The 17,209-nt window shown below is 37.8% G+C and overlaps 1 protein-coding gene across 3 annotated transcripts in view; it reads left to right on the top strand.

The window, feature by feature from the left end:
- UNC5C (unc-5 netrin receptor C) overlaps nucleotides 1-17,209 on the top strand; it is a 393,124-nt gene that overhangs the window by 301,923 nt on the left and 73,992 nt on the right. For all 3 annotated transcript variants that reach the window (XM_054484519.2, XM_063663920.1, XM_054484518.2), the window contains exons 5-6: nucleotides 9,439-9,619; nucleotides 14,979-15,146. In XM_054484519.2, coding sequence (XP_054340494.1) covers nucleotides 9,439-9,619; nucleotides 14,979-15,146 — 349 coding nt within the window. The remainder of the gene's footprint in view (nucleotides 1-9,438; nucleotides 9,620-14,978; nucleotides 15,147-17,209) is intronic.

The raw sequence follows: 17,209 nt of genomic DNA, 5'->3' as shown, positions 1-17,209 counted from the left end.
AGGCTAAATGAATGTCATCCCTAATACCTGCCACCCCAGTCTTAATCAGTGGTGGAAGAATGGGCTCAGAACCGTTTGTTTCAATTGGCTGTTTAAGTTTAATGGTAAAAGACTGGTTAATGATAACAATGCATCGTAAAACCTTCAGAAGGAAAGGAGGATGTTTTGTGGAACACTTTGGGGGTTTTTTGTTTCATTTTGCATGTGGCAGTTATTAGTTTTTAAAATCTATAGTTTTTAATGGAAACAACTTGACCAAAAATCTGTCACAGAATTTTGAGTCCCATGAAAACAGTTTAATGAGGAAAAAAAAGATGAGGGACAGTCCCTTTTTGGGGACCAATGTGGTCATAGGACCAACATAGGTGTACTTTCAGGGTGGTAGGGAAAGCAGAGGTGGCTGGAAGAAAATTCCATCTCTTAGGGACATGAATAAGGGTGTTGAAGCTAATGATGTGTATGCCATGGTATGGGGCTGACAGATTGATGTCATTAAAAGAACAAGTAGACTGGCTTGAAGTATTAGGAGAAAAGAAATGGAAAACCCACAAAAGTAAATTAAAAATTATAAAAATATAGATGATCTAGGTAAAAATAATAGTAATATAAATTGCGTATCATTTATACCTTATTACCAAGTATGATAGTGAATATTTATTTTATTTTAATAACTTGTGTTTCATTAAAAATCTTTTCTACCTATTTTTTAAAAATTGATAATGTTTTCTTATAATTTAGAATTAGAAAATAATTTTTATGAAGATTAACTAAAATGTTAATACCTATAAAGCAAATGCATGCTAATGACATCTCTAGAATTATAAACTCATAGAGTTTAAAGGAAAATATGTTTTTAGGGTTAGCATAAAAACAACACTGGCCAATTTAATACTCAATTACTTACATATTTGTAGTGCAATCTTGAAGAGTTATAACCTAATATTGAGTGGACTTTGCCCCACAGAAATGCCAGCGAAGGCTGAAAGGACTCGGGTGTTAAGTATTTTTCTTTCCGTTTTTAGATTAACACCATTTCCCTTTTATTTTTTAGGGTTGTTTGGGGTTTGTCTCACTGCTTTTAGTATATCCTTAACTAAATGTTAATAATTATTTTCAAATACTTACTGTATGCCAGACAGTAGACGTTTTGTGTATTAATTCATTTAGTTTTTAAGAACCTTATAATGGGTTCTAGAATTATCCTCATTTTGTAAATGAGGACTCTAAGGCATACAGAAGATAAGACACTTGCCCACGGGAGACATAAACATTAGCCTCAAAATCGCAGAGTTCAGTTATGAGCCCAAGCAGTTGAAAGCAGCCCTCTTAGCTGGTACTTTAGGAACTGCTCCTTAGAGTAAGATGCTCAATTGCACATAGTGGGACTAATAATACCAAACAACAGCAGAATAGGCAAACAGGTCGTTCTAATATTGCCTTGTAACTATTTTTAGTACCTGTTAATAAAATCCCATGCCTTTATAAACACTTGAGCAAATTAGTTCAAATATGCCCCAAATCATTGAAAGGACTGTAGTTACTGAACCACAAGGACAGAAATTGTTTGAACATTATTTTGCATCACTGCAACCATGACAACAAGTCATGGTTTATGGTTGAAGTCTTTTATTGTTTTCTGAACTCCAACCTATTTTTCTTTCTCTTTGAATATTTTGCATGTAACTAAAAATAATTTCTAACTCAGAAAGACTTCTTTCTTGTATAAATCAGTTTGTTCAATGGGAGGAGTAGAGAAAAGAGAAGCCTCAGGTTGAAATCAACAAAAAGCATTGAAATGACCAAAATATGAACAGAATTCAGTGGCCAGACCAGAGTACTGACTCCTGGTTAACCAAGATTAGCTTACAAATAAATAGCTTTGCAACAATATAATTAGCTACATACTATTCAATGCAATAAATTTCTAACACAACAAAAGATTCTGTATTGTTTCTTGGAATTTTATATACAGTGTATATAAGGAGACTCATTGTGGAATTGTTTCACATGAAAGAATGTTAGTTTAGTAGTGTGTGTTCTGGAAATATTGCATGAAAAGATTATATATTTTAAATTGTATGTTATGGCTTTTATATTGATTTGCTGATTCAGACAATCCTTTACATGATAAACAGAATTATTCTCACACACTGTTTTCCCTTCCATTCATCTTCTAAGTTTTATTAATGCTGTATCATTTTTAATCTAAGCCACAATGGTAATAAATGTTGTTGCAGCCACGCTGGCCCTGCAAATATCCCTTTTATCAATATCCATGTTCAGTTCTTAATGCTAAGATAAAGCTGATCCAAAAGAAGCACAAGTCCTCAGGGTTATTTTTTTTAAATTATTTCAAAACTTTAAGAGAAAAACTCACTTTGTTCATGGAAATAATGGGAATTTTTAGCAACTTACCTGTTGTCAAAATCATGCTGTGCTAGCTGGATTCCTTGTGAGATCAGCCAAATCTGAATCATTATCCTTTCTACCCTCAATTACTTTCTGCCTCCTGTATCCCTGCTCCATAAATGGGTCCTTAAGCCAGAAACAGAAGATGAGTGCCCCTTGCACCCCCCTTTCCACATACCATCAACTCGTATGTCCTGTCCTCTGTCCCTTCCAATTATTGTCTGAATCCATTTTTTTTTCTCCCTGTCTCCTATCCCTATGCCACTTTTTTCTTTTCTTTTCTATTTTTTGGAGACGGTGTCTTGTTCTTTTCTGTTATTTGGAGACAGTGTCTTGCTGTGTCACCCAGGCTGGAGTGCAGTGGTGCACTTATAGCTCTCTATATCTTTGACCTCCCAGGCTAAAGCCATCCTCCTGCCTTAGCCTCCCAAGTAGCTGCAAATACAAGCACATGCCCCATGCCCTACTAATTTCTGCATTTTTCTTATAGAGGTGTGGTCTCACTATGTTGTCCAGGCTGGTTGTAAGGACTTCAGCGCTCACACTGAGTAAGAGAAGGAGCCATTAGGAGGGTTTGAGAAGAGGTATAGTGTGATGGTTGATACTGAGTGTCAACTTGATTGGATTGAAGGATACAAAGTATTGATCCTGGGTGTGTCTGCGAAGGTGTTGCCAAAGGAGATTAACATTTGAGTCAGTGGACTGGGAAAGGCAGACCCAGCCTTAATCTGGGTGAGTACCATCTCATCAGCTGCCATCACAGCCAGGATAAAGCAGGCACAGAAACATAAAAAGTCTAGACTGGCCTAGCCTCCCAGCCTACATCTTTCTCCCTCAGCAGCACATTTAGCAAGCGTCCTGTGCTGGACCCTTCCTGACCTCAAACATCAGACTCCAAACTCTTTAGTTTGGGGACTTGGGTTGGCTCTCCTTGCTCCTTAGCTTGCAGAAGGCCTATTGTGGGACTTTGTAATCATGTGAGTTAATACTTAATAAACTCAGATATATATATATATATTTATTTAGTTCTGTCCCTCTAGAGAACCCTGACTCATACATATAGTATGCTCTGACTTACAGTTTATGGATCACTCTAACTACAGTGTTGAAAATAGACAGTTGAGTTTTCAGGGGAAAAGCAGAAGATAAGACAGACAATGTTTGCAGTAATTCAGGAAGGAAACGACAGTGACTTGGACCAGGAAGAGGTGGGAGTGAAGGAATGAGAAGTGGTCCAATTCCTAATGTGTGCTGCTCTAACATTGAATGGGCTAAGAAAGATGAAAAAAGTGGTCAACACTAAGTCAGGCTTTTGTCTAAGTAACTGGAAGGCTACAGTTGGCATTAAGTGAGGTGCATAAGACTGTGAGAGGAGCAGGTTTGGAAAGGCAGTTCAGGAGGTCATTATCAGATAACCAAGTGGAGTTGCATGAAGACAGTTGGATATACAAGTCTGGAGTTCAGGGGTGGGGTCTGGGCTGGAGATAAATTTAGGAGTCATCTGTGTGAAACTGGATGAGCTCACCAAGGAAGTGAATATGGATAGAATAGAAAGCAGCAGAATTCCAAGGACTGAGCCACAGGGACACAAATGTTAGCCTAAGGAAGCTGTGAGGCGTGAAGCAATGTAGAACAAAACCCAAGAAAGTGTGCTGTCCAGAGAAAGCAAGTCAGGAGGAGGAAGGGAGTAACCGGATCACATGCTGCTGTGAGTCAAGTAAGATGAGCACTAAAACCTCAGCAGCACATTTAGCAAAGAGAAAAGAGCAGCTGTGGTGAAGCAGTGGAAGTGAACACAGATTAGAGCGGGTTCAGTGGGGAATTGAAGACAGCTAATGTAAACAACTATTCCAAGGAGTTTTGTAAGGCAGGGCAAGCAGAGAAATATAGGTGGTGGGCGGGGGGTGAGTAGAGGCAGAAACGGGTGAGAAGGGTTTTTGTTCTAAGTTTTGAAAACTAACAGCACATCTGTAGGCTGGTGGAAATGATTCAGTATCAAGGGATATTGAATAATTTAGGAGAGAAAGAAGAGAATTGCTGGGACTTGCCCTTGAATAGGAGAGCGAGACTAAGATCCGGAGTACAAATCCGAGGTGACAGATAGGAACACAGAGAGCCCCCCCAGTGATAAGAGAGAGGGTGCAGATGGGGGTGGGGACACGGATAGTGGGAGCCCTGGAAGATCTCTTGTGATTGTCAGTTTTCTCAGTGACATGGAAATCTTGGTCATCAGCTGAAAGTGAGGCTAGAAGGGGAGGTAGTGGAGAGGAGTGTGAAATAGTTATCTAGGAAAAGGGGAGAGTGAACAGTGAAAATACAGTATGCTTTCTTGGCAGAAATAAAGGCCCACTTGTGATCTGTTATGAATTTTAAGAGGAGCCCACTCTCCATGGCTATTTACACTCATGTTCCACCTCAAGAACACAGAGCGGGGTGCCAGGCACGGTGGTTCACACCTGTAATCCCAGCACTTTGAGAGGCCAAGGCAGGCAGATCACTTGAGGTCAGGAGTTCGAAACTAGCCTGGCCAACATGGTGAAACCCCGTCTCTACTAAAAATACAAAAATTAGCCAGGCATGGTGGTGGGCGCCTATAATCCCAGCTACTCGGGAGGCTGAGGCACAGGAATCACTTGAACTCGGGAGGTGGAGGCTGCAGTGAGCTGAGAATGCACCACTGCACACAGTGAGACTTTGTCTTAAAAAAAAACACAAAAAACACAGTGGTGTTGTAGGCAAATAGTGGCCAAGTGAATATCTTGAAGTGACAAAGGGATGAAAGCATTGACAGTATAATGTAAGAATCATATATAAAGTTAGACATTGGAATTTATACTTGAAAGTCTGAGAAACAAATTGGTAAATTCAATAGATTGTAGGTGCTGGTGAAGGATTGTTGAATTCAGTATCTTAGAGTGAATAGGAAAGACAGAAAAGGGTAAAGGAAAGGATAATTGGAGCTAAGTTTATGGAGGAGTTGTAATTGATGATAAGGACAAGAGCTAAATCATGCTTCTCAAATTTTAGTGTGCATATAACCCCCTGAAGTTCTTACTAGGATGCATATTTTGATTTGGTAATAGGTGGGCAGAGCCTCAGATTCTATATGTCTATCAAGCTCCCAGTGACACTGATGCTATTGATCCAGGGATTGCATTTTTAAGGGCAATGATCTAGACTGGTATTTCTCAACCCTAACAGTAAATTACAACCCTTGGGGATCTTAAAACACACTGATGCTAGACCAGTGAATTGGAGTTTTTGTGGGTTGGATTTAGCTTCTCTGGGTTGAATTTAGAATTAATATGTTACAAATGTTTTCCACATTATTCTATTGTGAAGCGGAGTTGAAAACCTTTGGCCTAGAATGTGTAACCTTAGAGGATAAGGTCATTGCAGGATGGAGGGTCATGGAACTGAAGGGCCAAGATGTTGGAAGCGTCATCTTTGTGGTTATTAAACTCTTCAGAAATTATGCTTTAGATAAAGTGACTATAAGCCCAGAGATCTGTAAATAACTACAAAAAAAAAAAAAGAGTCAAAACTGGGTGATATAATCTGGTGACATGAGATTCAAGGCAAGGATGTTTAGAGAGAACAGTCTGAAAGACACAATGCTGAGCAAGGACAGCACTTACCCATCACCAGACCCAGTGGCATGTTGGATTTGGGAAATCAAACATCCACCCCTTCAGAGGACTCCAGAAGAAACAATGGCATCAGAAAGACCTAGACTTTGGTATGAGAAAAACGTAAAGGAAACGATCTAAAAAGAGACTGAAATGTTAGAAGATTTCATGCTGTCTTCCAGGCAGTATGGAACAGTGTCAGGACTTTTGGAGTTCGTGATGTGTAGCCCCTGGTATTACAGCACAGGAGGTGAGGGGCGGCCTGCAGTCCTCACTGAGCCTGTCATGGAGATGATTGTCTCAGGGCAGAGTGCTGTGATATGGCTGGCAGCCCTGGGGTGTTGGGGACTGTGGGATCTTGTCAGAAGCTGGAGGAGTCCTGGGCCCCCCTCTTCATTTCCGCAGCTACTTTCTAGCTGTAGAACCCTTTGCTTCTTGAAACAAAGGCGTGAAAGCAAATCCAATGTGGAAAACAGATAAAAAAAGAGTTTCTGTGATTCAAGTGGGAGTTAGGGGAGGAGAGCAGTGCCCCCCACAGGAGCCATCAAACACTGCTGGGGCTTCTCAGGGGTCCTGAGGTTTGGGTCAGAGCCACTGCTCCAACATAGGCAAGAGACACCCAAGGCAAATGTGTAATTATGTATAATCGAGTAAAGATCATATACCCAACAATCATGCCTCTTCAAATCTTTTGTCAACCATGCAGATTGAACACTTTCTTCCATGTAATAAACTCTTCATACAAACAAATGGTTTCTAATATCCCTTGGGACTTCTTTATGTCGTTTATGATTAGGATAACATCACTGTTAAACTGACATCATTTACATAGGAGGAACCATAGTTTTGAATAGCTATGGGTTCTCCAGAGGCAAACCATGAACCAAAGGTATGAATGTGAGTAGTTTTTTAAGAAAGCGCTTCCAGGAGAACCCTGGAAGTGGGTGAGCGAGCAGGAGAGGAAAGAAGCCTAGTACAGGTTGAGTGTTCCTTATACACAACGTGTGAGAACTTGGGCATTGTTTTGGACTTCAGCTTTAGGAGTACTGGCATATACATAATGAGATATGTTGGGAATGGGACCCAAGTTCAAACATGAAATTCATTTGTTTCATATGCATGTTATGCACATAGCCTGAAGTTAACTTTATATAATATGTTAAACAATTTTGTGCCTGAAATAAAGTTTGTGCACACTGAACCATCAGAAAGCAAAGGGATCACTATGTGAGTCACTCATGTGGACAATCTATGGTTGTTTGGTGTCACCATCATTCCCTTGGGGATGCTGAATAAACTGTGTTACGCACCTGCATTTTGACTGCAACCCGTCATGAGGTCATGTGTGGGATTTTCTACTTGTGTTGTCATGTTGGTACTCAGAAAGTTTCAGATTTCGGAGCATTTCAGATCCCAGATTTTTGGATTAGGTATGCTCCATTTATAATAGTGTCAATTCAGGTCCAGTCTCAAGGATGTAGCTGCAGCCTCATCCCTGCAGGGACTTCTGGAAAGTTACAGCTCAGATTCTGACCCAATGAGACAGAAGCCATATTTCTGCACCCATTAGTCAATGGCTAATGGGGAAGTTATAAAAAATCCTAGGCAAAAACAATCCATGAGCCTGAGGGCTGCTCTTCAGAGAAGAGGGCCAGGTATGAGTACTTGAAAGAGAAGCACACTGAGCACAAAAATTGTAGAAGGGATGCAAGAACATCCGAGAGTAAGGGAGCCTGTCCATGCTTTGTGTGATAGGAGGCTTTCTTTAGAAGGGCATAGATAATCTAGGTAAAGATTCCACTCAAAAACTATTAATTTCAACTTTTAATTATCATCAAAGAGATTTTTAACAGTATAAATTGTGCCACCTTCTCCCATGCACTTCCAGCAGGGTCGTATTTCCACACACAGGGTGAAACGGTGAGAAAATCCAGGTCAAGTGAATATGAGTATATATCTCAGAGATACCCAGGCATAGCCCTGACTGAATGTAGAGTCTGTATTTGAAAACAAAATACATATTTAAAACACCCACCGTTGTAAATAGATTCTATTCTTTTTCTCACTACCATGAGTGCAAATACCAAGAATGTTTAGCTTTTTCAGCATTTACATCATTACAAATAGTTTCTCTCCTCTACAACCTCATATATTTCTATATTTCAGGATTGTTGTTGATTTTTATTTTTCTCTATAAATGTTGGCTTCTCTTCTAAGGATTAGAGGAGCATTATTTGAGAGTCCCTGCCTTAAGTGTAATTTAGAGTTGTGCAATGTCAAACCCACTGACAGATTTAGAGATTAATTTCTAGACCTCTTGTGGTACTAGAGAAGCTCCTTAAGGTTTTGAAAATGGCAACAATATTGACTCCCTACCACTAAAGGTTACCTGTATCCACATTCACCCTAATGCAAAAGGAGAGTTTAAGTGTGGTAAATATCAACGTTGTTTGTTGTTTTGCTTTATGGAAAAACCTGTGCATAGAAACAAAAAAAGGCAACTGCCAGAATAAGAAATAGTTTACCTCCAGAAGAACAGCTTATACAGGTATGTTTCCTCTTTTTATTCAGCAAATATAACATCACTATTACTACATTAATATTATTCACATAGAAAAAATATTTCAGTAGTTTTAAATGGTCATGTCTTAAGGTCAGGTTCCCCAAAAGCACACCCTGAGCCAAAGATTTGAATGTTAGCATTATACAAAAGGAGGGATTTGAGTATGATTTGTAAGCTATTCAGATTGTATTAAGAATTGGTAGAAAAACTTTAAAAAATTTTGGCTTAGATACATCTCCAAATATGTGTTTTGCTACATTTTGAAAGGTATTTTCAGGGATATTTAATCCATACGTTTCAGTGAGGCTACATGTAAATCATCCAAATGTTATTTTATTACAGCTATGTGATGTCTAAAATGCCTTTTGTGCTTTTAAAAATAGTCTTTCTATTCTTTTCTGAAAAGCAGCAGGTAAGTTGCCAAGAGTAAACAAATCAAATAGCGAAAGGTTTGAGTTCAGTTTGAAACGCTTATCCTATTATTTTTTATTGGGTTCTGAACTTGGCAGCACACATTCCCCATTCGTGCCTGCAGGGCAAAGTGAAAACAATTTGAACACTGTATTTCCCAACTGGTTCATTGACATTTGAGAATAATGTAGTACAGACAGAATCAGCATGTTTGGCAGGTGAGTGATACTTAACATGACCTTGGAAAGTTACTTCCCACCAGTTTGCAGAAGTTCATGGCCTGGAACAACATTGTACATATTACAAAACACAGGTATCGCTTCTCGGCCTTTTGGCTAAGATCAAGTACACAAAATGCAGGTTAGGACAGACAGCCATCAAGGGATCCATGCTGAGGATTTATCTACTTTTCTCATGTATCTTTAGGTGGAATGGTTGAAAAATGAAGACATAATTGATCCCGTTGAAGATCGGAATTTTTATATTACTATTGATCACAACCTCATCATAAAGCAGGCCCGCCTCTCTGATACTGCAAATTACACCTGTGTTGCCAAAAACATTGTTGCCAAGAGGAAAAGTACAACTGCCACTGTCATAGTCTATGGTGAGTGGCCCTTCAGGGTCTCAATCTAGTTCATGTCTAACTGCAGTTTCTCATTGGCATCGGTAAAGCTAGAAGCCCTTTTTTTAAAATTTCATTTTATTTGAGACAGGGTCTTGCTCTGTCACCCAGGCTGGCGTGCAATGGCATGACCATAGCTCACTGTAGCCTCAACCTCCTGGGCTCAAGGGATCCTCCCACCTCAGCCTCCTCCTGGAGTAGCTGGTATTACAGGCATGCACCACCATGCCCGGTTCTAGAAGCTCCTTTTCAATCTCCATCGCTGCTTGCTTGCTGCTTTTCACAGGGGCAGTGAGGTTTAATTGCTTTCCTGGTGCTCATATGAAAGGATAGGCTCGGACAGTCTCAGCCCTTTCTCAGTCAGCTTCTAGGAAAGTGAAGGAAGCCTACCTGAGTGCCTGCTGCTTCTGTAAGCCCTCTTCTCTCCAGAACCTGAACCGCCAATATCTAGATTGAGTTCTAGAGATGAATATGCTTCTATCAGCCTGCTGATGTTTCTGTGGACCTAACCTCAGTCTTATAATTGCAAACCCTCAGAAAGCGGGAGCTGACCTATTCCCAAAATACATTAGAGCAATTTTAGCTTCTTATAACTCATTCTACTCACTCCATCAGAGGTGTGCAGAGTGAAGATAAGGGCTGCCTTATCTGGCCAAGTGGCCCTAATCCTAGCAATATGGTAAAGTCCAACAAAGCAACTTCTTAGGAAGCTTCCTCCCACATCCTGGTCCTTTCTAAGCCAGCTCATCTCTAAATCTATCAATTCTCTGGAAGTACTAAGCAATTTCATACCCCATTCTGATGTGGCACATATGCTTTTATCTCCCTGTGTGGTTTAGCACTCAGTTATTTTCTAGTCATTTCATGAGTAGATTCATCTCCCCAGCTAAAGTTAAGCTCCTTGGTAGACTGAGAGACTGGTCTGTATATTTACATATTTCTCACAATGTTAGACCTCTAATACTTCCTCATATCATTGATGTTTTACTGTCTCAGAGGAAATTGAACAACCTGGGAAGTATTTTAAGGTTATGCTACCTCCAGAATGATATGCCCATGCCTCACCACCTCTTAGAATATAATGAAGATTTTCATCACTGTTTTAGTGTTAAACTCCATGGGCCTTGGAGTCTTATTGACTAAAGGAGAGAGAGCCACTGGCAAGTATGTGGCTCATGGTACAGTCAGTCATGTGTCACTTAATGATGGGGACACATTCTGAGAATTACATCGTTAGGTGATTTCATCATTGGGCAAACATCATAGAGTGTATTCACACAAACCTAGATGGTATAGCCTACTGCACACATAGGATAGATGGTATAGCCTATTACTCCTAGGCTACAAACCTGTATACTGTGTTACTGTACAGAATACTGTTGTAACAAAATGGTAAGCATTTATATATCTAAACATAGAAAAGGTGCTATAAAAATAAGATACCAAAGATTAAAAAAAAAAGATACACCTGTATAGGGCACTTACTATGAATGAAGCTTGCAGACCTGGAAGTTGCTCTGGGTGAGTCAATGAGTGAGTAGTGAGTGAATGGGGAGGCTGAGGACATTACTCTACACTGCTGTAGACTTTATGAACATTACACTTAGGCTATAGCACATTTGTAGAAAAAGTAAAGTAATACACCACAATATTACAACAGCTATGAGGTTATTAGGTGATAGAAATTTCTCAGCTTTGTTATAACCTTATGGAACAAACCATTGTTGTATATGAAGTCTGTCCTTGACTGAAATGTTATGGGGTACATGATAGGACTGAAGGAGTTAAGAATTTGTCACCCCAAAATATGCCACTTGGCATATTGACTATTTTCTGCATTAAAGGTCCTTGAGAAACAGTAGGCTCAAGATCACTCTGATAGTCCTTCTGACTCTTGAAAGCAGGAGAGGAGATTTTCAGCTGAAAGGTGGCTTCCCTATACTACAAGGAAAGTAACATTCTTATCCTCAAGGACAGGAAATTGAGACCAAGGGGAAGTTAAGATCCAGATAATCCTGTATCAATCTTATTAAAATAACTCTTAATCTTCTTTTAGCCTTAACACATAATTGACTTTTTCATAACTTACTACTCTTTGTCCAATTCAATATATAAGTATTCAACTATAACTGCATCTTTGGGTCTTCATTTTCTTAGGCCATGTAAAAGTTATATTAAGCAAATTTACATGTTTTTCTCCTGTTGATTTGTGTTACACCAATTTAATTCTTAGGCCCAGCCAAAAAAAAATCCTAAAAGAGCGGAAGTAAAATATTGCCTACCCCACAATATCATTCAGATGGATGTGTGTTTATGAGAAGAGAAACCACTATGCTGTTCCAAAGGGTGAATGTAGTGCTGCTTTAAAAATGTCATTTTAAGTACAGGAAAGATGCATAAAATTTTTTTGATCCTCTGACTACTCTGAGGTTTAATTTCCTAGTCCAGATAATGGCTGTGTTGAATTGTATGCAATTGCCTTCCTTAAATCACAATAAAATGTTTTCTTCTTCTTATCTCTTTTTAAACTGCCTGAAAGACTTGATTAACAACATTTGAAATGCAAGAAAGAAATGGGGCACAATCACAGCATGTGCCAGTCATAAATAACTAATGAAGGCAGACTATATATAGTTGTATTATATAGATGTTTAATGCACGTGCAAATCTGCAAATCTCTTCCTATGTATATTATGCTTTCAATATCCATAAATACAATGAATGTGTTGTCTTTAGGAAGGATCAAACACAAGTAACTTAGTATTTAGAATTAAGGAAACAGCTTTGGACTAGGGTCAGGAATATTGGGTCATAGGAGTATTTCTGTCACTAACTGATCTTCAGAGGGTCTTTTAACCAGGAGTCTCTGAGCCCTTGCCTCCTTCTCTGTAAAATGAAGGGATAAACCTATGATCTTCAAAGACTTTTTCATCTCTGAAAATTTCTGATTATTCATTTCTCATTAAAATCCCAGCAGAACAGTACATATATCCTAAACCCCAAATATCAGCTTGCCAGTATGCTAGTAAGCAGTTTATACGGACAATTCCATGGCAGGGAATTTTGTAAACTTGAGCAGGTTAAGTTGCTTTTTGGAACACTAACCGAAACCCTACCTATCCACCATCTGCTTGTCCTTTACATAACCTCCTAAAATAACTTGTCCAAGCCTCACAGGTTGGACTCACCAGAACTCCATAGAAAACATATGTATCCAACCAGTATTTCATATTTAGCAACTGTTTTATATATTTTTTGTTAATGTAATTTTTAGATTGCAAATATACATCCATTAGAGAAAATTTGGAATACAGAAAAGGTCAAAGAAGAAAATACCTATAATTCTGTCACCCAGAGATAACATTTAAACAAAAATTATATGTATACTACTTGAATTTTCTTTCTTTCTTTTTTTTTTTTTTTTTATTTGAGACAGGGTTTCACTGTTGCCCAGGCTGGGGTGCAGTGGCGCAATCTTGGCTCCTGTAACCTCTGTCTGCTGAGTTCAAATGATCCTCCCTCCTCAGCCTCCCAAGTACCTGGGACTACAGGCATGTGCCACCACACCTGGTTAATTTTTGTATTTTTTGTAGAGATGAAGTCTACTATATTTCCCCAGGCTAGTCTCAAACTCCTAGACTCAAGCAATCTGCCCATCTTGGCCTCCCAAAGTACTGGGATTATAGGCATGAGCCACTGCACCTGGCATATACTACTAGTACTTTATATGTATACATAAGGTTTAAAAATAAGCGTTATACATTGTTATATCATACATCTTTTATAATTTAAAATGTATAAATACATACTAAGTATTGTATACATATTATATAAAAATTATATACATATACATTATGCATAATGCTTCCATAAACATTACTTTTATTTAAAACACACTGAAACATTTGTGTATTATTTATTTATTTGGAGACAGGGTCTCACTTTGTTGCCCAGGCTGGAGTATAGTGATGTGATCATAGCTCACTGCAGCCTCTACTCCTGGGTTCAAGGGATCCTTCTGCCTCAGCCTCCTGAGTAACTGGGTCTATATAGACATGCTGACATGACCTGCTAATTTTTTTTTAATTTTTGTGGAGCTAGGGTGTTGCTATGTTGCCCAGGCCGGTCTTGAACTCTTGGTCTCAAGCAATCCTCTCTCCTTGGCCTCCCAAAGTGCTTGGGTTACAAGCATGAGCCACTGCACTCAGCCTCATGAATTATTAAATAGCCTTCTACAATATCACTTTTAATGGCTGTCCAGGAGTCCATCACATGAACATATATGGCTGGCTTTGCCATTGTCTTGTTTTTGAACATTACAGTTGTTTCCAATTATTCATCTTTATATAAAATAAAGTTGCTGTAAAAAATATGTTTCTGTCTGTAAATATAACATTCATGATTATTCCCTATTGTATAGGTTTCTAGAAAACAAAATGTTGGGCAAATGCTGTGCACGTATAAGGTTTGTGTTACTTGAATGGCTAATACACTTCTTTAGTATCAGGAAACAGATGCATATAGTAGTTGTATTATATTTTAACTACAAGGAAATAATTTTGTTAGAAATTGTTTAATTACAATATTGTACAGACTCACATTATTGAAGTATCAAAAATATATATCAAAGTATTTTCTAAAGAGAGATCTGCAGAATTGAATAGTGTGCAGTGTTATGGTGTAGGTTTTACAATCACATATGCTGACAGCTCCATCAGACATCATAATTGGCCTTTATACACAAAATAAGTGTTTATTTCAATATCAACTAATCGCCAAGTAACTCAAATAGCCAGTCAATTTGTTTATAACCCCAGTACTATAAGATTTTATTTTTTAACCAGGTTCACTGGTTTGTGCAAGTGAATAAAAATCCTTAAAAGGTTGTAAAGTTTACATATGCTTAAAAAATCAATCTTTTTTTAAGGCTAAATTATTTTATTCTGTTCCCATGCTATAGATTCACTTGCAGGCTTGTCATAGAGATGTAAACATTTATTATTTGAGGCGAGCTGTCAAAAGTAATTTTGGAGCTTGACTAGGTAAGGAGTTATGTGTATTTTTTAAGAACACTGGCCAAAGAAAAGAGAACATATACAGTCCTATTTATTTTTCTGAGTAGGTGAGTAAATCTTGGCAAACTTTTTTTTTCCTCTGTCTATACAATAAAACTTTGGATAAAATGAGGTCCGTGGTCTCTTCTGGCTTTGAAATTTTGGATTTTTATAATGGTCGCTTGGAAAATAACTTTTTGTTTACATATTGTGTCTGTTTTGTGTGTCCATGTGTGTTGTGCACGCACACATGTTTAATCCACTTTTTATTGTTTGCCTCGTTTCAGTCAACGGTGGCTGGTCCAGCTGGACAGAGTGGTCTGTGTGTAATAGCCGCTGTGGACGAGGGTATCAGAAACGTACAAGGACTTGTACCAACCCGGCACCACTCAATGGAGGTGCCTTCTGTGAAGGGCAGAGTGTGCAGAAAATAGCCTGTACTACGTTATGCCCAGGTAAATAAACCAGTCCTCTCATTCCAAGTATCTCCTATTATTCAAGAAATATGCTTTTAGAGAATAGATACAGAGACTTTATTCTTGATCTGAATGTGTGATGAACATTATTTAAATCCATCCTACTCACTGTTTACATTGCTGGGAAATCAAGTATTTTACTCCAAAAGAATACTTAACTTTGTTACCAAAACATGCAAAATTGTATAAAACAGGAGATTAAACACTACTGGATATAATCCTTTTATATTGTTCAACAAAACTTCTGGGGCCAAGATTGCAGATTTTATAATTCAAAGGATTTGAAAGGCACTGGAAGACACACATTTTAGGAATAACAATCCTTGATCTTCAGAAAACCGTGGAAATTAATTGGAACTGAAATTTAGAAAATGTTTTAGACAGAAATATTTTATATTTGGTGTCAGTTTCTGGTGAAGGGCAAATACAACATTTGAAATGAATTATAAGAAAGGCAAAGTTTTTTGGCGCTTGGGATAATGTATTCTGAAACTACAATGCAGTCAGTTCTTTGTTATCTGTAAATGTTGGTCATCTATTTTTTTGAGTTATTTGCAGTGGTACCTACAGCAAGATTGCATGCATCTCTCCACCTCTTGGCATCTTTCTGTACTATCTCATATTGCTACCAGCTCTTATCCCTAGGTAAATCGAAGATAATATTTGCCAAAAGCAAAAACAAAACCCTTTAAAATGCCTCATTATACAATATACTCCAAAGCTAAGCTAAAATTTTGAAATAATGCATAAATTTACTGCACTCATTGGAGTAGCTATTGTGTTTTCAATTTTATTGTTCAGATACACAGCCTCCTTACTTCTCCTTTTTGCCTAATTTTGTCGTGTTTACCCTTTAACCTTTATCTTTTAAACTTTCTCAGAGATGGGCTGGAGAAATGAACTGGAGAGATATACATAATCTACACTTTACATTCCCAAGTGTTGATTTCCAAATGTCAGAACAGTCTCCCACAGTGAGCCCTTTGAGAGCTTTTATTTATGAAACAAATTTTGACACTTAGCTAGCTTAAAATTTCAGATTTTGTTTTATAGGTGCTGACTCCCACAATTAAAAATGCACTGATCAATTAGAGTTGATATAGAAATGTGTGTGTGTGTGTGTCAGCGTTTTGGTTCACTGGATTGGTGCAGGTCAAAGCAAATGTTTTTGCTCTAAGTAGTTGGGACTTGCTTATATAGCCAGTTCTGTATGACTGAAATATTAATGCTTTTCTCATTTTTCATGTGGGTATGTTTATAACCATATCCACATTACACATAATATATTTACATAATAATTTGAATATGAAATCACTTAGATTTCTCAAACTATGTAGACTATTAAAAAGATATAATTTTTACTAATATGTAGATATAAAAGGTTAAGGTGTTCAATAAATGATGTTTAGCATTGTTTTTCATTGAACCCTTGATCATCATAATTATATATTTCAGGGAAAATTAATATTTTAAAACTCTTATTTCAACATTTTTATCCTATTCTTGTGAGAAGCTTAAGCTGCATTTTAAAGTATGACTGAAATTTACTATATCTTTTTTCAAACTGAGACTTAAGTTGTGTGCTTTTAAAATAGAGATATCTAAGTTCATTATCTTTGAAGCTGCTGACAAGCCAGCCACCAAAATTAGGAAGAAAGTAAGTCAGTTCTAAATGACTGAATCACAACAAATATTAGGGACTTACCTAAATTTTTTAAATAAAAATAGAAACAGAAACATCATCAAATAATGGAATCATCAAGTAATAAATGAAAAATAATAGTCTTTTCATGAAAACATTACAGAAGGTTTCAGCAGAATCAAGCAGCCCAGATGAAAAAAGTAAAATAAAAAGACTATATAAAATTTAGATGAAAGAGAAGAGATAAATAGATATATACCAACTGGATGAATAAATGGAAGGTTGGATAGATTTCTTCTCCACAGTACCAACCTCTTCTCTGAATTCTCTGAATTCTCACATGAGCTTACTTTCACTGTCCACACGGCCCTAGGAATGAAGGAATCTTGGATCAAAAGAG

Source organism: Pongo pygmaeus, chromosome 3 (assembly GCF_028885625.2).
Source record: "Pongo pygmaeus isolate AG05252 chromosome 3, NHGRI_mPonPyg2-v2.0_pri, whole genome shotgun sequence".
Taxonomy (NCBI): domain Eukaryota; kingdom Metazoa; phylum Chordata; class Mammalia; order Primates; family Hominidae; genus Pongo; species Pongo pygmaeus.
The sequence above is the reverse complement of the archived record's forward strand: the minus strand, read 5'-3'. Positions and strand labels throughout refer to the sequence as shown.